We start from the raw sequence: 27070 nt of genomic DNA, 5'->3' as shown, positions 1-27070 counted from the left end.
TGTGGCCAGGGAGTGCAGTGGAGGATGGCCCAAGTGCTTGGGCCCTGCACCCCATGGGAGACCAGGAGAAGCACCTGGCTCCTGCCATCGGATCAGCACGGTGCGCCGGCCGCAGCGCGCCTACCGCGGCGGCCATTGGAGGGTGAATCAACGGCAAAAGGAAGACCTTTCTCTCTGTCTCTCTCTCTCACTGTCCACTCTGCCTGTCAAAAATTTAAAAAAAAAAAAAAAAAAAGAAGAAGCCAAGCACAGGGCAGCGGGATGGGGAATGACTTTGGGCGGCAACCCAGACTCTGCCTCGATGTCCCAGTCTGTAGAGTGGGGTCTGCACAGCACCAGCCCACCAAGCAGAGGACACATGTGCTCACTCCAGACCTTGCCAATGCCCGGCTGGATGTGGCTCAGCACAGGGAGCCCCCTCAGGATGCTTCAGCCCCCACCCCCAGCCTACAAGAGCTCTGGCTGAACCCCAGCACAGATCTTCTAAGCCTCCCTATTCACTCAGTGGCCCTAGAGCTGGGTGGAGCCAATAGGTGCTGAGGGGAGGAAGTGGTTTGTCCCCAGCTGGGCTGTTTCAGGCAGGCCACGGGCCCAGGTTCCGCTCCTGGGGGGCTGGTGTCTGCATCTGCACAGAAACCAGTACCCTCAAGGTGGGCAAAGGATCCTCAGGCTACACGGGATCACGCCGTGTACACAGACACTGAGAGCGTCTGACTATGGGGACGTTGTGCTGGGAGGCTGCACCTGTCTCTGCCGCTCTGGGAAGCTCGTGGGTTAGTGGTGACTGTAAGAGTTGGAGGTCTATGTGCTAGGAGCTCTACTGCACCATTTCCACCCTGCCCCTGGTGGGTCCATCATGACACCCATGTCCAGAAAGGGAAATCGAGGCTCCACGGCACAGGAAGTGAACAAAGAATCCACGGCAGCAGTGGCTAGATGTGAAGCCCAAATGAGAAGGGTTTGTGCAACCTTCTGGTGGACGCAGGAGGCTCAAGGACAAGTGTATACTGGAAACAATGAACAAGGACAAATGGATGAGCACAGCTGGTCACTCAGTGCCCGTCTGTCCCTGTCTTCTCTGGGCAGGATGTCTGCTCGGTCAGCCAGTGGGGACCGAGCCAGCCCAGGAAGGAAACAAGAGCTGTGGGGCCTTCACTCATCCCTGATGTTTCCTTGTCTGCACTCGGTCCTCTGCTCTGCAGATATCTGTGGGTCCTGGAGGGTGATGAGTGGGACAGGTGTCCAGCAGGGAGACGAGTGCATGCTGGCCATAGCTGGGTCTGTGCTGTTATTGAGAAAGTGGGAGCAGGCACCTGTGGGTCTGGGACAAACTACCCATTCCTGTGCCCACAGAGCCTCCAGCCCTGCGGGTGAGATGGATGCATGGCCTCGCTGCCCTCTGCTCTTCCTGCTGTGCACCCTGATTCAGGCACTAGGAGTTTCCTCCTCCACCCTGTACGGGTCAGGCGTTTGGCCTCTGGGCCACCCACATCACCCCTCCTCAGCCTCCCTGTGGCCCCAGTCTCTCCCCTGGACTGGCAGGACCCTGGAGGCTTCCCTACCTCCTCCTGAGCTACCCTATCCTTTGACCACCTGAAGGAAACCCAGTGCCTGCACACCCCCCACCAGCTGTGGGATCCATCCCGGCACAGCCCCTGGGATTCTGCTTGCTTTATTATGTGTATAGCTACTTATGTAGGGAAGAAGTTTATTTTAGTTAAAAGATTGAGATTTTATTATATTATGGTGGTGGTCCCCCTATATGGAAACCCTGTGAGAGAGGTGGCTCTGTGTTGAGGCCCCTGTGCCTCCCTGGGCTTGCTGTTTGTGTATTTTTTTAAAGACAAGTTTATTTATTTATATTTTTTTATTTTTTTAAATTTTTTTTATTTTTGACAGGCATAGTGGATAGTGAGAAAGAGAGAGACAGAGAGAAAGGTCTTCCTTTGCCGTTGGTTCACCCTCCAATGGCTGCCAAGGCCAGTGCGCTGCAGCCAGTGCACCGCACTGATCCAAAGGCAGGAGCCAGGTGCTTATCCTGGTCTCCCATGGGGTGCAGGGCCCAAGCACTTGGGCCATCCTCCACTGCACTCCCAGGCCACAGCAGAGAGCTGGCCTGGAAGAGGGGCAACCGGGACTAGAATCCGGTGTGCCAGCGCCACGAGGCGGAGGATTAGCCTGTTGAGCCACGGCACCAGCCGCTGTTTGTGTATTTCCACCAATTCTAGGTCTTAGCAAAGATCTTGGACTTGCTCCTGACTTGATCTCACTGATCTGCCATGGCTGAGCCACATTGCAGCTGGTGACAGAGGCCTGGGAGTGCTTCAGTTGACTCTGTCCCATCTGATGACAAAGTATTGTGCCTGTGTCTGTCAGAGCCGCTGACAACGTACAAAACAGCCAGTGTGGGGATAGGGTTGCTGTGTGCTGGCTTCAGGCTTTTAGAATCCTTACCGGACTGTTACTGTGTCCATATTACAGACGGGGAATCTGAGACTTTGGGAAGTCAGGCCTGTCTGCAGTTGTCCAGACAGGACAGGGTGGATGCACAGCTTCGGGGCCAATGATGGCTACACAGCAGGCAAGGTGGACACACAGGGCTTGTGTGCCAGGCTCAATCTGCATTGGCCATCATGTCTCAAAACCCCCAGGGAATGGGCCTCTGGCCAGAGCAGGGGAGGGTACAGGCAGGGCCTCCTAGAGGTTTGGTTAATTTCACCCTCCGGAGTTGGCAGGAGGCTCCATCCCTCCTCCTCACCCCATGTCTGCCACCTGGGACAGGAATGCAAACCTTGGTCTCAGGAATGCAAACCACCAGGAAATGTTCCTGCATTTCCTACAACCATTCATTGCATGTCTAATGGTAGCAGGGCTGCCAGGATGGTGCTTGCGCTCTGTACCTCATGCATGCAGACCCCAGCCTGATGCCCACAGACCCAGGCCTGCCCCATCCTGGGATCAGTCACCTTGGTGTAAATTCACAGAATTTCTGGTGAGAGCCTTCTGAATGCATTTTTTTGTTAAAGTAAGTTTGTCTAGGGGCCATTGTTGTGGTATAGTGGGTAAAGCCTCCGCCTGCAACACCAACATCCCATATGGATGTCTGGTTCAAGACCTGGCTGCTTCAATTCTGCTCCAGCTCCCTGCTAATGTACCTGGGAGAGCAGCAGAAGATGGTCCAAGTGTTTGAGCTCCTGCACCCATGTGGGAGACCTGGATGAAGCTCTGGGCTCCTGGCTTCAGGCTAGCCCAGCTCCAGCTGTTGTAGCCATTTGGGGAATAAACCAGCAGCTAGAAAAACTCTGTCTCTGTCTTTCTCTCCATTTCTCTCTGCCAGTCTGCCTTTCAAATAAATAAAAAGCAAAACCTTAGAGTTAGGAAAGATGCAGCATATATGGGGCCAGCACTGTGGCGCCGGTTCAAGTCCAGGCTGCTCCTCTTCTGATCCAGCTCTTTGCTATGGCCTGGGAAAGCAGTAGAAGATGATCCAAGTCCTTCGGCCTCTGTACCCATATGAGAGACCAAGCTTCTGGCTTCAGATCGGTTCAACTCTGGCCGTTGAGGTCATTTGGGGAGTGAACCAGCGGTTGGAAGACCTCTCTCTCTCTTTCTGGCTCTACCTCTCTGTAACTCTTTCAAATAAATAAAATCTTTAAAAAAAAAAAAGATGCAGCATATAAAATGTGCCATCTGGATCATTTCCAGTGTACAGCTCAGTGGCATTAAGTACATTCATGTTGTTGTGTAACCTTCACCACCATCCATCTCCAGAACGTTTTCGTCATCCCAAGTAAGCCTATGTCCCCATTCAACACTCTCTCCCTCTTCCCCCTCCCCTGGGCCCTGGCAGCCTCATTTAGCTTCCTCCTTCTGAAGTTGACTACACTAGGGACCTTGCTTCAGTGGAATCCCAGTGGGTGACCTTCATGGCAGACTTGTTTCACTGGGCACAGAGGTCTCAAGTGTCTCATCCGTGTTGTAGCATGTGTCAAAATGCCTTCCCTTCCTAAGGCTGCATAATAGTCCCTTCTATGAATGGACCAGGTTTTATTCATCATACATCTGTTTTTTTTTTTTTTTTCAGATTTATTTATTTTACTTGAAAGAGTTACACAGAGAGGAGAGGCAGAGAGAGAGAAAGAGAGAGAGAAAGGTCGTCCATCCAATGGTTCACTCCCCAATTGGCCGCAACGGCCAGAGCTGCACCGATTCGAAGCCAGTAGTCAGGAGCTTCCTCTGGGTCTCCCACGCGAGTGCAGGGGCCCAAGGACTTGGGCCATCTTCCACTGCTTTCCCAGGCCACAGCAGAGAGCTGTACAGAAAGTGGAGCACGGGTCTTGAACTGGCACCCATATGGGATGCCGGCGCTTCAGGCCAGGGCGTTAATCCGCTGTGCCACAGTGCCGGCCCCCATCCATCCATCTGTTGATGAACATTTGGGTGGCTTCCACGTTTTGGCTCTTGTGACTAACACTGCTGTGACTATGGGTGTGCAAATATCTGTTCAAGTCCCTGCTTTCACCTCCTTTGGGAGAAACGATTCCTGAGGGCACCTGGTAGACACAGGTTGGCAACTGGACAGGGACAAGTGCAACTGCTATACGAGAAGCCCCACTTGGAAAGCTGGAGAGCCATGCCCTGGCCACCCAACCACCTGACCACAGCCATCATCTCACTGCAAAGGCCGCAGGTCACTTGTACTGACTTCTGTTTTTCTGTGGTTTCTAAGTTGTCTGAAGAGGATTTGGTTGTTTTAACAGCACAGGCACAGGTCACTGTCAGGAGCTACTGCGAGCAAACCGGAGGGGCCATGTTGATTGCCTCCTCCTCTCCCTGCCCACCTTGCCTTCATTTCCCTGTCCTGCTCCAAGATCCTGCTGACCCCCACCCCAGTTCCAAAGCTGTGGGACCCCACTGTGTGCTCGGCAGAGAGGATGAAGACCTTTGGTCAGACTGGTGGCCACCAGAATGTTTCCCAGGCTGAGACCCCAGGGACAGTTCTTGTGCTTCTGAGCCTCTCTGGGTCATGGGGTGGCTTTAATTCCACTGGTCATTGGGCATTTCTCCCAGGCATAACTCTGTACTCTGGGGCATGCTAATATGACCTCAGTAGGTTTGGAACTACACACTAAAGGTAAGCAAAGCAGAGGCTGTACAGGGGCCAGAGGCAACCTGTGGCCTGTGGGCTGCAGGTGTGCACACACAGCCCCTCGTGGTATTGCCTGATGGTCCTTATGTTATAGGGATGCCCCCTGTCTAGGCTTGGTCCAGGTTCTTCTCTCTGTCGTAAGTAGGAATTCAAGGAAGAGACATAGATAAAAGTAAGCAGGAAAGCAAAATTTATTTAAAGCAAAGGAAAAGTGTACACTCAAAAAATAAGTGCAGGCAAGCTCAAAGGTGGGTGTGTACTTTTATACTAAAAGGAGGGATGGTGTCTGGGGTGGAGCTTAATTAAATATTCAAAGAGGATGGGGCCGGCACTGTGGTGCAGTGGGTTGATCCTCTGCCTGTGGCGCCGGCATCCCGCGTGGGCGCCAGTTTTGGTCCTGACTGCTCCTCTTCCCATTCAGCTCTCTGCTGTGGCCTGGGGGAGTGGTGGAGGATGGCCCAGGTCCTTGGGCCCCTGCACCCGCGTGGGAGACCCAGAGGAGGCTGCTGGCTCCTGGCTTCAGATCGGCGCAGGTCCGGCCGTTGCAGCCATTTTGGGGGTGAACTGACGGATGGAGACTTTTCTGTCTCTCTCTCTCTCACTGTCTGTAACTCTAACTCTCAAATAAATAAATAAATAATTCTTTAAAAAGAAAAAACAAAGAGGATGGAGCTTGGACAAGGCTTGGGTGTTGCCCATTTCTGTGGCCTTTATGGAATTTGTAGAAGTGTCATGGCATCAAGTGCATGCTGGGAATGGGAGTGCCAGCCATGGTAATTTTATTATAATAACATTATAATGACCCAAAGATCATCCACAGAACATAGCCTGTAGCTCTATTGGATATCTCCAGCTGGCTCTGGTTCTAAGTTTACCGCATTGAGGAACTTACAGTTTCTGCTACAAAGAGTCAGGGGAGTGAGGGACTTGGTGCATGGAAGATGGGTTTGGGCAGTGCAGACCAGGCTATCATGCAAGAGTCAACTGAAGCTGCTGTGCTGGCTGACCAGGGCTTCTGCGGGGCTTTCTGGAGCTGTCACGCAGACCACACTTCCACATGGGTTGGCTGGAGCTGTCACACAGGCCACACTGCCACATGGGTTGGCTGGAGCTGTCATGTGGTGGGCTGGGCTGGGCTGCAGCGGGGCGGTGCCGTCAAACCTCAGCTCCTCTCTGCTAGCTCCCCACCTGCCCACATCACTTTTAGCATCACTGGGGCCAGCCGTTGCAAACTGACCAGCCCTCAACAAGGCAGAGTGAAGCCACAGCTACCCCATCATCATCCCTGGTGAGTCTGGGGCCAGTGGCACAGATGGCAGCTCTCGGCAGCAGGCCCGGGCCATCTCCAAGGCTTCCCCCGCAGCTCCAGGTCTGGCTGCTGCAGGCTATTGACTGGCACGTACCATGTAGCCTCCTTGCATAGCCAGTGCTCCTCTCTGTGTGGTGGTTGCTGCCCTCTGGTTAGAGCAGATCTCTAAACCCTGCCCATATTCAGGGGAGGGACATCAGAGTCCCCCTTAGACTGGAGGGTGTCACAGGATGTGCAGATGATTTTAAAAACCTACACTCCCTTGGCACGCAGTTATGGAGCACACACTGGTGTGGGACCACTGGGCTGTTGTGGTTAGGGACAGGCAGTAAGGCACATGAGCGCTGTGGTGGTTTTTTGTAGCAGGGGATGCTCTCATGCTGCCCCCAGAGGCATGTTGGAGCTGGGCCGACAGGCAGACTCCTGTAGTGGGCCATGGGACTGTCTCCGTCCATCTCTCTCTCTCTCTCTCTCTTTTTTTTTTTTTTGACAGGCAGAGTTAGTGTGTGTGTGAGAGAGAAAGGTCTTCCTTTCCATTGGTTCACCCACCAAATGGCCGCTATGGCCGGCGCGCTGTGCCAATCTGAAGCCAGGAGCCAGGTGCTTCCTCCTGGTTTCCCATGTGGGTGCAGGGCCCAAGCACTTGGGCCATCCTCCACTGCCTTCCCAGGGCACAGCAGAGAGCTGGCCTGGAAGAGGAGCAACCGGGACTAGAACCCAGCATGCCACCGCTGCAGGTGGAAGATTAACCTAGTGAGCTGCAGTGCTGGCCCACCCATCGCATATGGCAGCTGGGCTCTAGGGGCTCCAGGAGTGGGGACAACAGCGTTTACCCTACTCCTGTCCAACGGCTACTGCGATGGAGCCACATAGACAGTACTAATGCCTTGATACTTGTGGAATCCCCCTTGCTGGGTGGTGCCAGCCTCAGCTACCTGTGGCTGAGCCTTGGCCAGTCTGCAGTGGGCGCCGGATCATTCTCTTAGGCAGGTCGACATTTCCTCAGGACCTTGCTGGAGGATGCCAGTGGAGAGAGAACTGACCCTCTGCTGCATGATCTCCCTGCTCAGCGCTATGTGTGTCAGTGACCCAAGACCAAGGGGGCTCCAGTGCCCAAGTGCTGCGGCCTGGGTCAGCCTCACCAAGTTGACCCCGTGTTAAGGGAAGGGAAAGTATACCTTGGGTACTTGTTGGTGAACGAGCGTGAGAAGATGCTCACCACAACCCTGCATATTGTGTGTGTGTGCATGCGGTCAAATATGTGCATGCGTGTGTGTTTACATGTTTCATGTGTGTGGCACATGTGTGTGCATATATGAGTGTGTGCATGTGCATGTGTGTCTACAGACAGGGAAAGCGTTGGACTCTAGGTTGTGGCCTTGCCAACCCAGTAGGGTGGCTTCAGATGAAGCTTGGGTGGGGTAGGGAGGTGGAGAAGAGTCAGGGGCAGCTCTGCCCAGTTGCTAATATACCTGTGTGGCTCATCTTCTACCTGTCCCTCTCTCCATTTCTCTTTGTTCTTCTGCTCTTGTGCAAAAGCCCTTCCAAGGTAGAATGATCCTAATTCCAGGACCCCCCCACCAGCATGATGAAACCCCTCTCCTCTGGACGACCTGGGCTGCCCAGGCCTCCATCTTCAGGTTTGGTACTCCCTTTTTGTCCTAACAAAACTGACACTGGAAACAACATTTCCGATGTCTGCATACCTCAAAGAAGATGGGAACGAGATTTTTCTTTCTGGGGTGTCATTGTCATACAATAAAAACTGCAGCCATTATTTCCTCAAATATGAGCATTTTTCCTACTCACTTCTTTTTGGGATGCTAATTACATGTGTATTGTGCTGTTTGAAGTTTTCCCATAGCTCACTAATGCACTGTTCCTTGTCTTTTTCTCCATGTGTCTTTATTTCTGCTTCTGTCTCTCCACTTCTATGTCTCTTTCTCACTATTCCTGTCTCTGTGTATGTGTGTGTCCCTCTCTCTCTGTGTGTTTGTGTTTCCCTTGGTTTAGGTTCTATTGCTGTCTCTTCAGATTCATTGGTTTTTCTTCTACGATGTGCAATCTGCCAGTAGTCCCATCCAGTGTATTTTTTTTCCACATTTATACTAAGTATTTTATTGTATGCTGCTCCTATTATATATAAAATAATTACCCTTGTGAAATAAAAATTTCTGAAATTTCAGAGGTAGGTGTTAAGGGCTAATAAAAGTGGAAGTTTGTATATTGTGGCTCGTGTGTTAAGGGAAGCTTTTGTACAGGCTTTAATTTAGCTCTCTTAAATGAGAGCTAATGAGAAGTGGTTTGGGAACTCTTTGAAAGATTGGTTTGACTGCAGAGAGCATCAGACTTTCTGGGGTCTGAAGGGATTTGTACCTGAAGATACTCTAGTCAGCAGGGTTTGGTGTTGAGCAAAACTGTTTCAACTCTGAGATGCCTGGGACACTGACACGGTTGAGTCCAGCCTCCAGCTGGAGCTGCTGAACCACTTCCTTCATAGCAGCGACACTGGAGTAACCAGACGAGACACAAGCAACAGGGGGCCCGATTCCCCAGTTTGTGGGTCCATGGGCTGAGAGTCTGCCACCGGTGAATTTTTTATCTCACATTTTGTAGTTTGACCTCTAGAAGTCTGGTGTAGGCCTTCTTACCTCTTTCATGTCCCTACTTAGCATGTGAACATAGTGGAATGCAGGCATAACACCTTTGTAATGTCTTTGCAAACTCCAACATCTCTGTCACTTTTGGGTCAGTTTTCAGTTTTCCTCCTTGTTATGGGTTATGTGGTCCCTTTACGTGCCTGGTAATTTTTGATTGAATATCAGACATTGTGACTTTTACCTTGCTGGTTTATATTCTTTGAGTATTTTAGAGCTTGGCTTGGAGATACAATTAAGTTGTAAACCCTTTGGACTTCTTGTAAACATCTGTTAATATTTTTAAGTAGGACCAGAACAGCACATGGAGTTAATTACCCTCCACTCCTGAGGCAAGACCCTCCTAAGCACGTGACCCCATGCTCTACAAGCCTTGGGCTTTTTAGGCTGATTGGTTTGAACTGGGCAGACCTGGGTAACCACTCTGATTGGTTTGAACTGGGCAGACCTGGGTAACCACTCTGATTGGTTTGAACTGGGCAGACCTGGGTAACCGCTCTGATTGATTTGAACTGGGCAGACCTGGGTAACCCCTCTGATTGGTTTGAACTCGGCAGACCTGGGTAACCACTCTGATTGGTTTGAACTGGGCAGACCTGGGTAACCCCTCTGATTGGTTTGAACTCGGCAGACCTGGGTAACCCCTCTGATTGGTTTGAACCCGGCAGACCTGGGTAACCCCTCTCTGGTCCTGTCATGTGGCTCCTCCTCCAGCCCCTATAGCTCCTGCTGACAGATTCTGAGGGTCCCTCTGTGGATCTAGGGTTCTCTCGCTGTGGACCGCTGTCCTCTCCAGAGGCCTGTCCTTCGGGCTTTGGCGGCCTTGGTCTCCAGGACTCCCAGCTCCATGTCCTCAGAGTTCCCCAGGCTCCCCTGTGGCCTGAGCACGAGCACATCCCCCTCACCTGTTCCCATCTCTCAAGGATCACGGTGCTCTGCCAACTGGCGTAGTGTCTCGCCAACTGTTGTTCTGTGGCTTTTGTCCACTCGTGCTGCCTCAGGTGAGTCAGTCTGGTTTCTGTTCCTCCATCTTGGCCAGAATCACTGTTCCCCTAAGAGGGAGGAGCCAGGGTGGCCTCTGCTGTTCTGCTGCCCCGGGGCTGAGCAGGACTCACATTCCGTGTGCGTGTTTTTATTGCTGTGTCATGTCTGACTTCTGGAAACTTGAGTTTATCTCCTGTGCTATGAGAAGAATGCAGCAAAACATGTATTTTCTGTTTAGAAATCTTAATATTTCTCCCCATTAAGCTCGTGAAGAATGTACCAGTAGCCAATAGTAAGTGCCCACCTGAAGCGAGTTTGGGGTCACTTGAAAGAGGTCCACTCAAAACCCATCTGCTGCGTGGCAGCGCACATACACACACACAGGAAGCCGTGCAGGCCTCAGGTGCTCTTTCACAGGACCTGTCGCCCCATAGCCTGGGGGACGTGGGTGGTCCTGCACAGCCCCAGGGGACACTGCGGGAGCCTGATTGTGCTGAGCTCTGCCTCAGGGCGTCTGCCGCACAGGACAAGAGGGATGGACTCTGAGACACTGTTCTCATTGTGTCGGGTGAGGGTGTGGGGTGTGGGCGAGGAGGGCTGGCAGCTGTCCTCACCCGAGAGGTGCCTGCATGTTCCAGGTGACCCTTCCGCACACAGCCCCTTTGAACAAGGACAAGTGCATTCTGGGGACCTGGAGTTTTAAGACGAGCCGAGATGCTGCCCGCCCATGGGCCCCTGCGCTTCTCGGAGCTGTGTGTGTCAGCCAGGGGTCAAGGACGGGCTGTGCTGTGTCCGCCTTGTGGACACCTGTACCCTACCTGGGTCCCCTCCCCTATGGAAGCTGTAGCTGCTCCAAATGCCAGCTGCAGAAAGAGATTTTCATTCTCCTTAACCTTTTCTCAGCACTTCCTCGTCAACTCCACTTCAGACCTTCTGAGCGAGAGAGACTTTCAGCGAGTCCCTCCAGCCTCTGCCGGCCGACCCTCAGCCCTGTCAGGGAGGGTGACAGCCTCAGGTGGGGTAAGTGACCATCACTGGGGCCCTTTTGGTCATGGGTCAAGGGGACGATCTCAGGGACTGCTAGGCCCCCTCTGGTCTTATCTCACCTTTGACCCTCCTCAGGGGTCAGTAGGACCAGCACTCCAGGTTGCTCCTGCTGAGGTGCAGGTGTGAGACGGCCCTGGGAGGGAGGGAGGGTGGAGGCAAAGCCCTGAGCAGGGACCTGGGGGCACGGTCAGGGCCGGGGCCTCTAGAGGCCATGTCCTCAACGTGTCTGGGGAATGAGGAGACGGGGAGCCTCAGCCCGGGCTGGGTAGCACAGGACCCAGAAGCACTGTGGACGTGGATGGATGAGCGCTGTGAGCTCTGGTCGCTGCTGCTCATTATTTTGTGCCTGTATTTTGAACCCACTGAGCGGCAGAGAGCTTTATGCCACAGTGTTACTTTGTGTGTGTGTAGGAGAAACTTCATTTTACAACAAAACCTTTGCCATCTGCCCTATTTGCCATTCCACGAAGAAAGCCTATCCCGGTAGGACCTCGCCGCAGCTGCCTGGAGTGTCTGCACGACGCCTGTGGCCCCTGCCTGCCTCCTCCAAGCTGACTTTCCGTTGGCGGGCAGTGAGGTTGGCCACCTGCAGGGGCTGCTTTAAGCTGGGCTCATTTCTCCTGACAGGAAGCTGCCAACCAGCCTCCCTAGGAGCTCGGGGAACTCGGCCTTGACGATGGAGTTGGGCAGGAAGCCCTCAACTTCCCCAGGACCTGTCCCCCCAGGGGTGCCCAGTTCTCTGCCTGGCACCTCCTCCATGGGGAAGCTCCAAGCACTCCCAGTCAGGCCCGATGCTTCCTGCGGGGACGCTGGTGGCCCAGCTGTGGCAGGGGACAGTGCCTCAGACACTGGCCCCCGTGGGGAGCTGAGCTGTATCACCAAGATCCCCAACCGGGACAGCGGGATTGACAGCCCGTCCTCCAGCGTGGTCGGCGAGAACTTCCCCTGCGAGGAGCTCTCCCCAGCCTCCGCCATGCTGCACCCCGAGACGGCCCCAGACAGCCAGGCCCAGCAGGATGTGCCCCCGGAGGAGGCCGACAGTGACGTGGGCGAGGAGGCCGACCCCAAGCATAGCCCCCTGGGCACCGACGAGGACGCCAGCCTGGCCCAGGTAGGCCCCCTGTGCTATGTTCTGGTGAGGGTTCCAGGGCCTTGTTGGAGGGGTTTGAGGGGCCCCACATCTCAGAAATGAGGCACACAGGCTCCCACTGCCCAAGGGGAGACTTTGGGATGAAGTCTGCTGGGAATGACCAATGAGGCCCACCTGCCCCATTGGACAGTGCCCTTACCTTGAGCCTCAGTCTCCACATCTATGAGGTGTGGCCAGCTCCTGAGCTAGGAAGGCACAAAGGTCAGTCTTACCGGTGGTGCCACCCACAGCCACCCTCTGTGGAGTGCTTGAGGAAGGTAGCATGAATGTCATCCACTTTATAAATGAGGAAACCGAGGCAGATGCTGGGGATCACCCACAGGGTGTGGCACAGGCTGGGTGCTCTGCGCTCCTCAGACTTGGGCAGGACCCGTGAGGCCCAGCACCGTGGGTGGAGGCCTGAGCAGCAGGTATGTCCCTGGCATGGTGGACCTGCCCGGAGGGAGAGCCTGCACACCTTCTCTTTGGCATTTACTGGACTCTGGGACCCAAGGGGAGGTAGAAGCACAGCAGATAGCCCTAGAGTTGGAGAAACCACCTCTGTGAAGGGAGCACAGCGTGGGTAGGCTGCCAAGTGACCAGGTGGGGCCTGCTGGCTCCTTGTGGTGACATTGCTGCTGATGCCATGACTCAGGAGACAGACCTGGTGGGCAGAGGGCCTGGTGCCTGGACCACCACGAGCTTAGTTGATGGAGAGAAGGCTGGGGCTAAGTTTTAGTACAGTCACCCCCTTTATCCTTAGGGGACACAGCCCTGGACCCCCAGGAGATGCCTACAGCCGCAGCTGCTTCTGAACCCTGTAGACTGTTTTTTCCTGTACACAGATACCTATGATAAAGTTTGGTCTATAAACTAGGCACAGTAAGAGATTAATAGTAATAACTGAAAATAAAATAGAATGATTGTAACAAGATACTAATAAAAGCTACATGACTATGGTCTTGCCTAGGAAGAGTCTGGACAAAATATTAGTATTTTCATTAGTATTATCCTGGTTGACTCCAAGTAACTGAAACCATGGGAAGGGAAACAGTGGATAAGAGGAGATGCTGTGCAGGTTTTATTCTTCAGATATGGTGAGGCCAGCAAGATCAGGGGACAACCACCATGGAGCAGGTAATTTGTTACTCATGGATCCCAGGAGGCCAGTGCACTCCCCTCACACACACACATCCACACACGTGGGGAAGCACTAGGGCCAATCAGGAGGAGAGGGGAACACGGGTCAGGAGACTGTTTTGGTTTCTACAGGAAGGAAGGGAGTAAGCAGGTATGCATTGGCCAATCTGGTTGATTTCCATGGACTGTGGCATGCAGCGCTAGCTGGGCGTCTGGCCCTGGGGCAATGAGGCAGCAAGACAATGGCCCAGGGTGTGAGTCCCACAGTGGAGGAGGTGGGGTGTGAGCTGTGGACTGGCTGGTTTGTATGTGAAAGATTGTATCACAGATGGGTCCGTTACTGTCCCTAGGAACTGGCCACGTCTGGGGCAGCCATCCCTCTAGGGTCAGCGAGGCCCAGATGTCAAAGGGGCAGATACAGAAGATAATAAAAGACATGGTCGATACATGCCATTCCACCTGAGGCTACCGGGACCTCTGCAGTTTCCCACTAACTTATGTAGCACTAAGGGGGAGGAGGGGGTCTCACCATCTCCCGGGGTGGGGGTAGGAAGGACTCAGAACCAAATTAGCAAGTGCATACATGAGCCAGTCAAAAATCTTAAAAAAAAAAAAAAAAAAAAAAATCTAAGAAAGCCGAAATAATAAAGGAGAGGCTTTGGCAAAGATGGAGGATGTATTTTATCAGCACACTTCTTGGCCCCCAAATCGCGCAGCCCTTATGGGGGACACATGGGTTAGGCATGAAGCCAACGCTGTGTTGAGGGCCCAGAGGGCTGGGCTGGTGCCACTGGACACACTGCAGCTTGAGCCCCTTCCCAGAACAGAGCTCCCTTCCTGGCTAAACCTCCGCCCACCCATCAGTGCCTTTGTTCTGAATGGGAGTGTCCTTCAGGGTTAAGTACCATAATAGCAGCTCATTTAGAGTTAAACACTTAGCACCTTGAATTGCTGTCATGGCACTTGGCAGGGTGAGGTCAGCTGGGGATGGAGGGCACTGCTAGTTTGTATGGCCTCTCAAGGTCATGTGTGAAGGTGCCTGGGAGTGGGATCTCTTGAATAGAGAAATCCGGGCCCAGAGAGACTGAATCATGTGGCTGAGTCCTAGATGTTCCATGCTGATCTCCTCACCTGGTCTCCCCCAGGGCTGTTCCTGTGAAGGTGCCCCTTCCCTGGCACCCTGCTTTTCTTACCAAATCTTGGGAGGTTTTCTTGGTCCTCACTCACCTCCCCTCTGTTCCCAGGGCCCTGGGGTTGCCCTGCCCTGAAGCCACTCTGCCCTGGGGACCTACCCTTACTTGCTGCCTTATGCAGTTTCCTAGTAACTTACGTAGCATTAAGCGGGAGGAGTGGTCTCACCATCTCCCGGGTGGGGGTAGAAAGGACTCAGAACCAAATTAGCAAGTGCATACATGAGCCAGTCAAGCCCAGATTGTCCAAAAAGCTGAAAAATGTAAATGTAAGACAAAATCATTTTTCCACACATAGGTTTAAGCTGGGTCACTTACTCCAAGAACGAGACTGAACACTACTGGCTGGGGTGGGTGATGCCTGGTGTGAGGGGATGTGGCTCCATCTGGCGACCAGCAGATGTTTCCAGAGACACTTGTGATGTGCAAGGGGCAGGAGCGCACAGAGGACAAACCAGGAAGGGCCCATCCCCAGGAATCCAAGGATAACCCCCAGGAGCCCCACTGAGATACTCTACGTATCCTTCCCTCTCCTTTCGTCAAGCTCTGCTCAGATGTTAACACAGGGGCTGTGGGCTGCAGTTCTCTCCACCCTGGAGCACAGAGAGCGTGTGCCCAGTCACTGCACAGGGCTCCCGGGGTCTGAAGTCTGTGCTCTCAGACCAGCTGATTTTTGTGTGTTCATCTTGTATCCTGTAAGTTTACTGAATTGGTTCATTGGTCTGATTTTTTAAAGATTTTTTAAAATTCATTTATTTGAAAGGCAAAAGTGATAGTTCGCTCAATGCTATAATGACGGTCCCTATTTATTTATTGTATTTATTTATTTAAAAGGCAGAGAGAGAGAGAGATCTTCTGCCAGCTGCTTCACTTCCCAAATAACCCCAACAGCCAGGGCTGGGCCAGGCCAAAATCAGGAGCCAGGAACTCCACCCTAGTCTCCAAGCTGGGTAGCAGGGGCCCAAGCACTTGGGCCATCACCTGCTGTCTTCCCAGGTACATTAGCAGAGAGCTGGATTAGAAGTGGAACAGCTGGAACTCCATCTGGCACTATGATATGGGATGCTGGTGACTGCAAGTGGCGGCTTAACCTGCTGTGCTGCCATACCGGCCCACTTCATTAGTTCTAGTAGTTTTTTGTGGAATCTTTAGAGTTTTCTACGTATAAGATCATCTGTGAATAGTTAATTTTTTTCCTTCTTTTTCAATTTGGTTACCTTTTTTTTTTTTTCCTTAATCACTTCGTCTAGAACTTGCAGTACTATATTTGATAGAAGTAGAGAGAATTCCTAGCCTTGGAGGAAAAGCTCAGATGTTCACCATTGAGGATGATGTTAGCCGTGGGCTTCTCATGTGTGGCCTTTATGCTGAGGAAGCCTCCTGTTCCTCGTTTGTTGTGTTTTTATCACAAAACAGTGTTGACTGTCATCCAGCTTCGTTGTCAACTGAAGGCCATGTCATTTTTATTGTTTGTTCTGTTAATGACGTAACACATTGGTTGATTTTTGTCTGTTGCACCATTGTTGCATTCCAGGAATAAATCAGACTTGGTCGTGGTGTATAATCCTTTCAATTTGCTGTTGAATCTGGTTTTCCCAGTGTTTTGTTGAGGCTTTTGGATTGTGTTCATCAGGGATGTTGAGCTGTGGTTTCCTTGTAGTGTCTTTGTGAAGCCTTAGTGTCAGGGTAACGCTGGCCTCGTGCAGTGAGATTGGAAGTGCTCCCTCCTCTTATGCTGTTTAAGAAATTTCAGGAGTGGGTCAGTTCTCCTTTACGTGTTCAGGAGACTTCTCCAGTGCAGCCACTGGGCTTAGATTTTCCTTTATTTAATTACTGTCTCAGCCTCCTTTTTCATTATTGAGCTTTTCAGATTTTTTATTTCTTCATGATTTAATCTTGGTAGGTTTTGTGTTTCTAGGAATATATCCATTTCTTCAGGATTAACCAACTTATTGGCGTGTCGTTGGTAGTATTCTCTTAAATTCTGTGTCACCAGTTGTCATGCCCCCTCTTTCATTTCTGATTGTGCTTATTCGAGTCATCTTTTCTTTCTTAGTTAATCCAGGTAAAGTTTGTCAGTTTTGTTGTTCCTTTCAAAAACCTACCTTTTTTAAGTTAAATTTTTTTAAAAAGACTTATTTATTTATTTGAAAGAATTACAGAGAGGAGAGGCAGAGAGAGAGAGAGAGAGGTATTCCATCCACTGTTCACTCCCCAGATGGCCACAATGGGCGAAGATGCACCAATCTGAAGCCAGGAGCCAGGAGCTTCTTCTGGGTCTCCCACAAAGGACTTGGGCCATCTTCTACTGCATTCTCAGGCTAAAGCAGAGAGCTGGATCAGAAGTGATTCACCCAGGACTCGAACCGGCACCCATATGGGATGCTGGCACTGCAAGCAGCAGCTTTACCCACTATGCCACAGGGCCAGCCCCCAGTTTTGTTAACTTTTTTCTACTGTTTTTCCATTCTCTGTATCATTTATCTCTGATCTGATCTTTCTGTTTCCTTCCTCTGCTAGCTTTGGGTTTAGCTTACTCCTCTTTTTCTATTGACAAGTAAAGTTAGGTTGTTAGTTCAAGATCTTTCTTCTCCTCCACCTTCTCCTCCTTTCCCCTTCTCTTCTCCTTGTCCCTACTCCTCCTCTTATTTATTTTAGAGAGGGAGGGAGGAGGGGAGGGGGGGAGAGAGAGAGATCTCCCATCTAATAGTTCATTCCCCCAAATGCCTGCAACAGCCAAGACGGGGACAGGCCAAAGCTGAGAGTCAGGAACTGAGTCAGGGTCTCTCATGTGGGTAACAGGAATCTGACTAGTTGAGCTGCTTCCAAAATTCTGCATTACCGGGAACCTGGAATTGGGTCTTGAGCCAGAAACTGATAGGGAAGGCAGACATCTCAAGCAACACCTTAACCTCTAGGCCAAATGCCTGCCCCCTTTTTTAACTCTCAGCACTGCGTTTGCTTCCTAAGTGTGTTGTGATTTCAGTAGGTCTCAAGGTGTTTTCTATCTTCTCTGACTTCTTTCACCCATTGGTTTTTTTTAAGAGTATGTCACTTGATTTGCTCGTGTCTGTGAGTTTCATTGTGTTACTCTCTTCTGGTTTCATTCCACTGACACTAGAAGGTACTTTGCACATTTGTTAAGACTTGCTTTATGCCTGACATGTGATCCATCCTGGAGAATGTTCATGTGCTTTTGAGAAGAATGTATATTGTGCTATTGTTGAGTGGTGTGTTCTGTATCTGTCCCATTTTCGATAGTGTTGTTCAGTTCCTCTTTTTCCTTACTGATATTCTGTCTGGTTGTTCTATCTATTATTGAAAGTGGAATATTGAAGTCTCCTCCTATTATTTTGTTGCAGTCTATTTCTCCCTTCAATTTTGTCAGAGCTGCTTATATATTTCAGAGCTCTGAGGTTTGATGCATGAGTATGTATAATTGTAATGCCTTCTTGTTGACTTGACACTTTCATCATGCCCTTGTAACAGTTTTCTATTTAAAGTTTATTTTGTCTGGTATAAGAGTAGCCATTCCTACTGTCTTTTAGTTACCATTTGTATGGAATATTTCCATTATTTCACTTTCAGCCTATAAATGTCCTTAGGTTTACAGTATCTTATGAGTGGCATATAGTTGGATGCTGCTGCTTTTAATTCATTTAGCCAATCTATGTCCTTTGATCGGGGCATTTAATCCCTTTACAGTTAAAGTAGTTACTGGTAGGGAAGGATTTATGATTTCCATGTTGTTCATTGTTTTCAATGTCTTCTAGCCTTTGCTTCTCCTCTCCGTTCTTACCGCCTTCCTGTGTGTTTCATGATTGATGTTCTTTGATCCGCTTCTCATTTCCTTTTGTGTATATTCTTTAGCTGTTTTGTCTGTGGTTTCCACTGTAGTTATATAAAACATCTTAAAATTACAGCATTCTCTTGATGCCAATTTTAGCCATATACAAGGACTCTCCTCCTTTACAGTTCTGATTCCTCCTTCCCTGCTCCCTAGTATCGATGTCACAAATCATCTTTACATATTTTAGACCAGTTTACACAGACTTAAAGATTTTGGTCCAGTGGCTGTGCTTCTGATCTGGCTACCTGCTAAAGTGCATCCTAGGAGGCAGCCATGATGGCTTGAGTACTTGGGTACCTGCCACCCGCGTGGGAGACTCAGACTGAGTGCCTGGCTCAGCCCCCGCTGTTGGAGGCATTTGGGGAATGAACCAGCAAATGGAAGCTCGCTCTCTTTCTCCTCCCTCTCTCTCTTGTGCTCTCTCTTTCTCTCTTTCAAATAAAAATGAAGAAAAGAAAAAGTGATGCCAACTTTAGTCACATAAAAAAACTACTACTTTTACAATCTGGTTCCTCTGTCCCTGCTCCATATTGTTGATGTCACAAATAAAATAAAAAAAAAAAAGTCTGTAACCAACATTAATTTTTTTGTTTTATGATCTAAGTTCTTTTTAAAATAGATTTATTTATTTATTTGAAAGGCAGAGAGTGACAGAGAGGCACAGACAGGGAGAGAGAGTGAGGTCTTCCATCCACTGGTTCACTCCCCAAATGGCTGGAACTGGGCTGATCCAAAGCCAAGAACTTCTTCCAGATGTCTCATGCGGGTGCAGGGGCCCAAGGACTTGGGCCATCTTCCCCTGCTTTCCCAGGTGTATTAACAGGAAGCTGGATCAGAAGTAGAGCAGCTAGGACTCAAACCAGTACCCATATGGGGTGCTGGCACTGCAGATGGTAGCTTTACCTGCTATGCCATGGCTCTGACCCCTTTATGATTTAAATTCTATGCATCAAAATTATAAGAGTTCAGGTTATTATACTTGACCATGTATGTACCTTTACTGGAGAACTATGTTATCTTTTAGCTTCATGTAACTATTTACCATCCTTTTATTTCCACTTGAAGGATTCCCTTTATGGTTTTTTTTTAGTAGACCGTGTCTAATGGTAATAGATTCCCTCAGCTCTCATTAGCACTGCAGGCAGGGGAGAAGGAAAGGGGGAGAGAGAAGTGGGGAGAGGGGGCAGGGGAGGGAAGAGAGAGAGGTCAGTTCCATGGGCAGTCCACAGAGTCCACATGTCCACAGAGTGTTGGACATGTAGTTCACTTCTTCGCTTCTACACTGACAGTAGGGTCCTGTTATGGGAGGTTTCTTCTCAGTGGTGCTGTGCTGTGCTGCACAGGGGAGGAGTATGGTCTGATGTACACCCCAGAGTTCATAGGTTGAAACGTAATCATCATTGTGATAGTATTAATAGGTGGGGCTTTTAGGAGACGATGAGCTCAGGGGAGTGGAGTTCTCACGGGGGAGAGGAGGTCCCTTCTAGAACGGTTCGTTCTCTTGTGCTCTTCTGCTCTCCACCATCTCAAGGCAAAGCACTCATCCGCCTTTTGTCCTTCCATCCTCCCCAACATGTGAGGGCACAGCCTCTGACCACCAATTTGCAGACAGAAACCAGACGTTCATTTGACACCAAAGCGGCTGATGCTTTGATTTTGGACATCTGCTCTCCAGAACTATGAGAAATAAGCTTATGTTGTTTTCTGATTATCTAGTCTCAGGCATTTTCTTACAGCAACAAAAATGGACTAAAACAGGTGCACCAAACACCACCAATTTTCCTTCACTTTCACTGGAATCCCTTCTTGGTTTTGAAGTCATATGTTGTAGCGTCTCACCTGGTTTCTAGATTTCTCAGAGGGGTATTTCCAGTCTGTGTGTTGTTAATTCCATGTCTCTGTGAGGGAAGGAGGGCCTGCAGTTTCTTAGCCAACTGTCTTGCTGATGTCACTTTGTGATGCACGTGTGACATATTTCATTTTTGAATTTTTATTTATTTGAGTTTTTATCTGCTGGTGCACTTTCCAGCTGTCCTCAGTGGCCCCCTGCTGGGGCCGAAGCCAGGAGTCAGAAAGTCAATCCAGGTCCCCCATGTGGGTGGCAGGAACCCATTAAGATCATCGCCACTACTTCCCAGGGTCTGCGTTAGCAGGAAGCTGGAGTCAGGAACCGGACAGACCCTCAGATATGGCACGTAGATATCTTAACGGACAGGCCACGCACCTGTGCTGCAAGCCGCTCTGTAGCGAACGCCCTAGGCGGGTGGAGTCATCTCGGGGCTGAAGAAGCTTTTGGGAGATTGGCAAACACTGTGGTGCTTTTCCTGAACCCTGCCTGGAGACACCATGTATGAGAACTGAGCACCACATCCCAATCCCAATCCCTCCTGCCCTTCCCGGCCCCTGGTCATCCTGGCACACAGCAGGCAGCCATGGTGGGGTGCTGCCTGCCCCAGGCTCATCTCCCTCAGGTGAGCTGCAGCCATCTCTCCACAGGGCTCCAACCCCCAAAAGCTGCTCCACATTGCACAGGAGCTCCTGCAAACTGAGGAGACCTACGTGAGGCGGCTGCACCTGCTGGACCAGGTAACCTGCATGCCGCGGGGGCCCACCTTTAACCACTCAGAGTGCAGTGCGAAGTCTCAGAGGCCAGCTGCCTATCTCTTAGCACTGGTTGGGTATTACAGTGGGAGTTATGAAAGACTTAAATGCCAAAACTCAGACAAATAGAAGTCTGGATCAGAAACATATTTTTGACTTTCAGTGCTTGTAGCCCTGGGGCAAAAGTTTTGTCTGGTCACTTTTGGGTTGTTTCTTGCCGGCATTTGCATTATCTGAGCACACAGGTAGCTTCTGGATGATTTTCTGCATAGGTGGGACAGTAGGTGCCCCTCATCCCTGCCCACCTAGCAACATGGTACTTCTGAGCACAGGAAATGAAGCCTCAATGGATAGGATTTGACAGAGTGGGCAGTTTGTGTTTCACAAGCCAGAGAAGGCCATCTGGGCCTTCCCTTCCTTGCAAGTGACCTGGGAAAGCATGCTGTGCCTCAGCCACAGGCAAGCTGGCCTGAAGACCACGAGGTTGATGTCACAGAGCCATGGCAGCCCCCTCCCAAGCACCCACCCTGCTGTAGGTGGCCCGGTCATGGCAGTGTCCGCACTGCAGCACGTGCAGGGGCCATCGTGGGCATCTCTGTGCCCAGGTTTTCTGCACCAGGCTGACGGAAGCAGGCATCCCCCCGGAGGTCACCACGGGCATCTTCTCCAACATCTCCTCCATCTACCGCTTCCACGGGCAGTTCCTGCTGCCTGAGCTGCGGACCCGCATCTCGGAGGAGTGGTGAGTTGCGTTCTGGGTGGGGATCCATGTGCCTGAAAGCCAGGCAGGCACCCGGGCGACAGTCTCGTGGGGACTTGGGGGCCTCCCTTCCCTGCCCGGTCTTGGGTCGAGTCCTGACTCACCCCTCCCTGGTTGGTGGCCATGATTGGCCACTCAGTGTCAACACAGAATGAAGGAGCTTTCTGGCCTGCTCTGGGCTCTGTGGGATTCAAGTGACATCTGACATCTGGAAATGCCAAACATGAACAAACAGTGCTCGTTGGTTTTGTTCTTTCTCCCCACACGCACTCCATCTTTGCTTGAAAAAAAGGTTTTTTTCCCCAAAAGTGGCCCCAGACCCTTGCCCAGCATCCCTGCAGCTGGCTCCTCTGTCCCTCTGCTGCCCCAGTCTGTTCTTAGCGAGGGAGAGCTCAGCTGAAAGTCCTGATTAATAGAATGCCGCACGAGAGGCCCCGACTCCCCAGTTCTCCTCACCAGACATTTTCCCACTCTGGGATTCCGTGCTTTAGGGAATCCCTTTGCTGGCCTGGCTGCCTCTTGGTGTCCCCCAAGCCCGTTCAAGCTGCATCCCCAAGAGCACAGAGGTTGTCAGGCCTTAGCTCTCACTCAGGGTGGGGCCTGGTCACTCTGTAAATCTTCAGAACGGGTCACACGGTGTCCCCCAGGGCAGTCCAGGCAGTGCGTGGCCTTCGGGCTGACAGAGTCCTTGACCCCACCAGTGGGGACAGGCTTTCTCCTTCAGGTCCTGGAGACTGGTAACCCATGGATGCACAGGTGGCCTCTGCGGCTCCGTTCTTGACTTTGTTCAGGACTCCTGCTGCTTACCGACCCTCCCCCGTTGGTGGCCTTTAAGTCAAACCCACATGGTACCTTTCCAGCTTTTGATTATCTATTTAGAACAAATCTCCATTTTCCTGCTTCTTGAAATCTGTTTGCCATCCCTGTTTGAAGTAGTGAGAGCTTTCGTTTTCATCACTGCAGGGCACTGCTGCCCCCATGACTTTGCCTGTGTTGGGCGGGACTTTGCCTGTGTTGGCGGATCTTATCCACAGCCTTGTCCGATCGTACCTGTCATTTGCAAGCTTCACTCACTTAAACGGAGTAAAATGGTATTATGGGACTCCTCTTTGATTGTGGCCCATTACATGTGCTGCTCTGCTACAACTCACGGCCCCTGGCTCGGGCCCTGGCTCTCAGCCTGCAGCGTCGGGTACTTCTTAGGCAGCCTATACCTTAACCTCCTGACGAAGGCTTGGAGAGGGTGGCCAGTCCACCTGTCGCCACACAGCACTGGGAGTCGGACCATGGCCTTGGTCCCTCTGCCAGCATCCTCCCCCCCCCCCCCCGCCCCACCCTGTGAAGTTCATGTCCACTGGCTCCAGGCCTTATCCCACCTGGGCTGTGTGTCTGATGATCTTAACTCCTCCACGAAGGGACACGAACCCCCGGCTGGGGGACATCCTGCAGAAGCTGGCCCCGTTCCTGAAGATGTATGGCGAGTACGTGAAGAACTTTGACAGGGCCATGGCACTGGTGAGCACGTGGACCCAGCGCTCACCGCCATTCAAAGACGTCATCCACAGCATCCAGGTAAGGCAGCTGGGGCAGTGACATGGGCCTTCTCAGGTGCAGGGGCTGGTGTGTCTTTATAAAAACGTGATTTTACTAATTTATTTAAGAAGCAGAGAGAGGAAGAGTTCTCATCTACTGGTTCACTCGCTGCTTCCTAGGGTCTGCATCAGCAGGAAGCTAGAGTGAGGAACCAGAGCTGGGCCTCGCACCCCAGGCACTCTGAAGTGGGATGCAGGTGTCTTAACGACTATGCCAGGCATCCTTGCTTTAAAAAAATTTTTTAACTCCAAAAATAAGAAAGGATGCTATTGAGTCAGAGAGAAAATTGTGGGATGAGTCCTGATGCTCATCGGATCCTGGTCCTTGCAGTAATTCCCAAAGACAGGCTGTTCTTCCCATTTCATGAATGGGAGAATCATGCACGGGAGGGAGCTGTCTCGCCGAGGCCCACATGTTATCATGCTGTGTGGCTGTGACTGGCTGGGTGTCTGCACGAGGGGAGCCCTCCCAATGCACTCAGAGCAGGAGGAGCCTGCAGAAAGACTCCCCACGGCCTCTAGGCATAAGGACACATGTGGGTCCAAGTCCCCATAGCAAGAGTCGGGCAAAGCTCTGCTGGATTTCTCGGCACGGCTTCCTGCACAGGTGGACGTTGGCAGGGAAAGCACTCGAGGGACGAGGCAGTTTGGTCCCAGCATTTTCTTTTCTCCAGTGAGAATTGTACTCGCAGAACAGAGTGAGCTCTGGGGGCCAAGGCCAACCCACCTGGCGTTCTGGTCCTCAGCCCATCCCCCAGTTTCCCTGAGCCTCAGCCTCCCCAGCTGGCCCATGTCACAGAGGGCAGCTGGACCTGGGGCTGTGATGGCCAGAACCAGGGTGGTGCCAGTGTCCACAGCTGTGCCCTCGGGTGCACCTGCTATCCTCTGTCCTCACAGAAGCAGGAGGTGTGCGGGAACCTGACGCTGCAGCACCACATGCTGGAGCCCGTGCAGAGGGTCCCCCGCTATGCTCTGCTCCTCAAGGACTACCTGAAGAGGCTCCCAGGGGACAACCCAGACAGGAAGGACGCAGAGAGTGAGCAGAGTGGCCTCGAGGCCCAGGGGCGGGATGGGGAGGAGGGCTTGCCTGGATCCCTGATGGTGGAGTTGGGGCAAGAGGACGAGCGAGAGATGAAGAGGCAGAGATGCAGAGGGGGTGTGGGGTGAGAGACAGATGCACAGAAAGAGCTGGAAAGAGAAGTCCCCTAAACAGTCCATGATGTGACTTCATGTCCTTGAGGGTAGAAGTGCAGGGTAGGTGTGGGCTGTGGGGAAGGTCCCATCAGACATTGGTCCATGCTAACCTTCAGAGGTTAGGCACCAAGAAAAGACCCTGTGGGACTGGGGGCGGGGGGGGAGGCATTCCTGCTTGAAGAGCAGTGACCTTGGGGTGGCCAGTAGGCAGCACAAGGCAGGGATCTGTGTAGGAGAGTGGAGGTCTCACCTGGTGTTGGCCTCAGCAGGCCCCCTGCAGACCCGGAGCCATGGGCCACACCCTGTTCTTCTGGCCCAGGTCTCTAAGCAGCCTGGGGCCACCAGGCAGGGGGCAAAATTGGGTCAGCTCCCTGGGGCTCCGAGGCACTCCAGGAGGAGAAGGGCGGCGTCTTCTTCCCGCCTGGCCTGACTGATTCCTCTCCTGCAGGATCCCTGGAGCTCATCTCCACGGCCGCCGACCACTCCAACGCCGCCATCCGCAAAGTGGTGAGTGCGCTCCCCAGGGGCGCCGGGGATCTGAGCCGCAGAGCGGTGCAGGGAGTGAGGGTGGGGGGTTGGGTCAGTGAGCACCTCCACCCCAGGACCCAGATGGGCCATATCAGTGAGCACCCTCTCCCCTGACCCCTGGGGCCGTCAGAGCTCCACCTAGAGCTGGGCCAGCCTGCCCTTCTCTGGATCCGTGATCCTCAGCAAGTTAGTGCTCTGTGCCTTAGCTTCCCCTTTTGTGAAACGGGGCCCTGACAGAGCCTCTCTTATTATTGAACTGTTGTGGGGTTTAAAGGAATCTCCGCATGTAGTGCTCAGAGGAAGACCTGGTATAATAACTGTCAGCTCTTGGTCGTGGTGTCATTCATTCATTCACCATTCATTCCCTAAAGCTGGGTTAGTCTCATTCATGGACTGGCTCTGTGCCTGCCTAGGCCCCCCAGTACATACCAGGCACACACTCAGCTCTTCCATTGCACTGCCAGATACAACCCCACCTCCAGCCCTCCAGTACACCAGCTGTATGTCCCCTGCCCTCACCGCCCAGTACGCACCAGGTGTACCTGCCCTTTCCCCTGTTTCCTGCAAGGCCCTCAGTGCTGACCTAGCCTGCCCCTCTAGTGTGCCCCACACCCCGTGCTGTTCCCTGTGGCCCACCCACATCCACCTGCATCCATGCCAGAGACAGGTCAGGCCAACCTACTTGTTTCCAGGAGTGCCAGCTGAGATCACTCAAGTCCAAGGATGGGGCCTGCTAGGGCACAGGGGATCCAGCCCTGCGCAACATTGCTTCTGTTAGGTCACTGTGGGCTCAGCTCTGCCTTCTGCTGCATTGGCTTCTGGCTCAGCAGGGTCTGTGGGCCACCACCCTTGTCTGATCGTACCTGGCATGCTAACTGGCCACGTGGCCACCCACCCACCAGGACCAGGAGAAGTGACTGGTGGGTTGGTAGCATCACAGTCACTCAGGTGATCTCACCATGCCTTATTTTTCTTGTCTATAAATTGGAGAAAATTATGGCACATACTTCATAGGGTCAGTGTTGGAATAAAATGAGTTAAAATATGCATTGTGTGTGGAACACACCTGACACACAGCAATGGAGGTAGATGTTGTTGTTGTTGTTGTTCTCTGCATGGTGAACTCCTCTTCACCCTTCAGCTCCCAACTAGACTGTTGCCCTGTGTTTCCCTCCTACTCCATTACCAGTAGACTCATTGCCTTATTGGGATTCCAGGACATGGGTCCAGGACAGGGCTCCACTGGCCTCTGGGTTCCCAGCAGCTCCCATAAGCTCTTGGTTCCTGAGGTCTTGCATCAGTCTGGGCCCTGTGTCTCTTGCAGGAGAAAATGCATAAGCTCCTGGAGGTGTATGAGCAACTGGGTGGCGAGGAGGACATCGTCAACCCAGCCAACGAGCTGATCAAGGAAGGCCACATCCAGAAGTTGTCAGCCAAGAACGGCACGGCCCAGGACCGCCACCTCTTTCTGGTGAGCCAGGCTGCCAGCCCAGCCCGAGTGCCCTTGCTTCTACCCTCAGCCCCGGGGTGGTACCTACAGGGCTTGGCAGCCCAAGGACAGGGCTCTTCAGGGTTTTCAGAGACCCCCAGGACCCACCTGGGGGGGTCACACACAGCCTGGTGTCTTCACATCCAGGCGCCAAACCTTCTCGGGCAGTACTGCCCCGTGTGCTGCAAGCATCTCATGCTTTTATCTCTTAAATCCAACATCCTCACTTTCCCTCATCTGCCTGCACTGGAACTGAGCCAGGAGAGAGTAGAGAACTGTAGCCACACACACACACATACGCACACACACACACACACACAAGAACTGAGCCAGGAGAGACCAGAGAGCTGTAGCCACACACACACACACACACACACACACTGGAACTGAGCCAGGAGAGAGCAGAGAGCTGTAGCCACACACACACACACACACACACACAGGAACTGAG

General features: G+C 52.0%; 1 protein-coding gene across 2 annotated transcripts in view; it reads left to right on the top strand.

The window, feature by feature from the left end:
- The window catches only part of FGD3 (FYVE, RhoGEF and PH domain containing 3), a 53575-nt gene that overhangs the window by 10548 nt on the left and 15957 nt on the right, over nt 1-27070 (top strand). For both annotated transcript variants that reach the window (XM_062207099.1, XM_062207100.1), the window contains exons 2-9: nt 11003-11119; nt 11774-12257; nt 20952-21041; nt 21662-21798; nt 23232-23388; nt 24306-24444; nt 25051-25109; nt 26455-26601. In XM_062207099.1, coding sequence (XP_062063083.1) covers nt 11823-12257; nt 20952-21041; nt 21662-21798; nt 23232-23388; nt 24306-24444; nt 25051-25109; nt 26455-26601 — 1164 coding nt within the window. In that variant the 5' untranslated portion in view covers nt 11003-11119; nt 11774-11822. The remainder of the gene's footprint in view (nt 1-11002; nt 11120-11773; nt 12258-20951; nt 21042-21661; nt 21799-23231; nt 23389-24305; nt 24445-25050; nt 25110-26454; nt 26602-27070) is intronic.

Source organism: Lepus europaeus, chromosome 12 (assembly GCF_033115175.1).
Source record: "Lepus europaeus isolate LE1 chromosome 12, mLepTim1.pri, whole genome shotgun sequence".
Taxonomy (NCBI): Eukaryota; Metazoa; Chordata; class Mammalia; order Lagomorpha; family Leporidae; genus Lepus; species Lepus europaeus.
The sequence above is the reverse complement of the archived record's forward strand: the minus strand, read 5'-3'. Positions and strand labels throughout refer to the sequence as shown.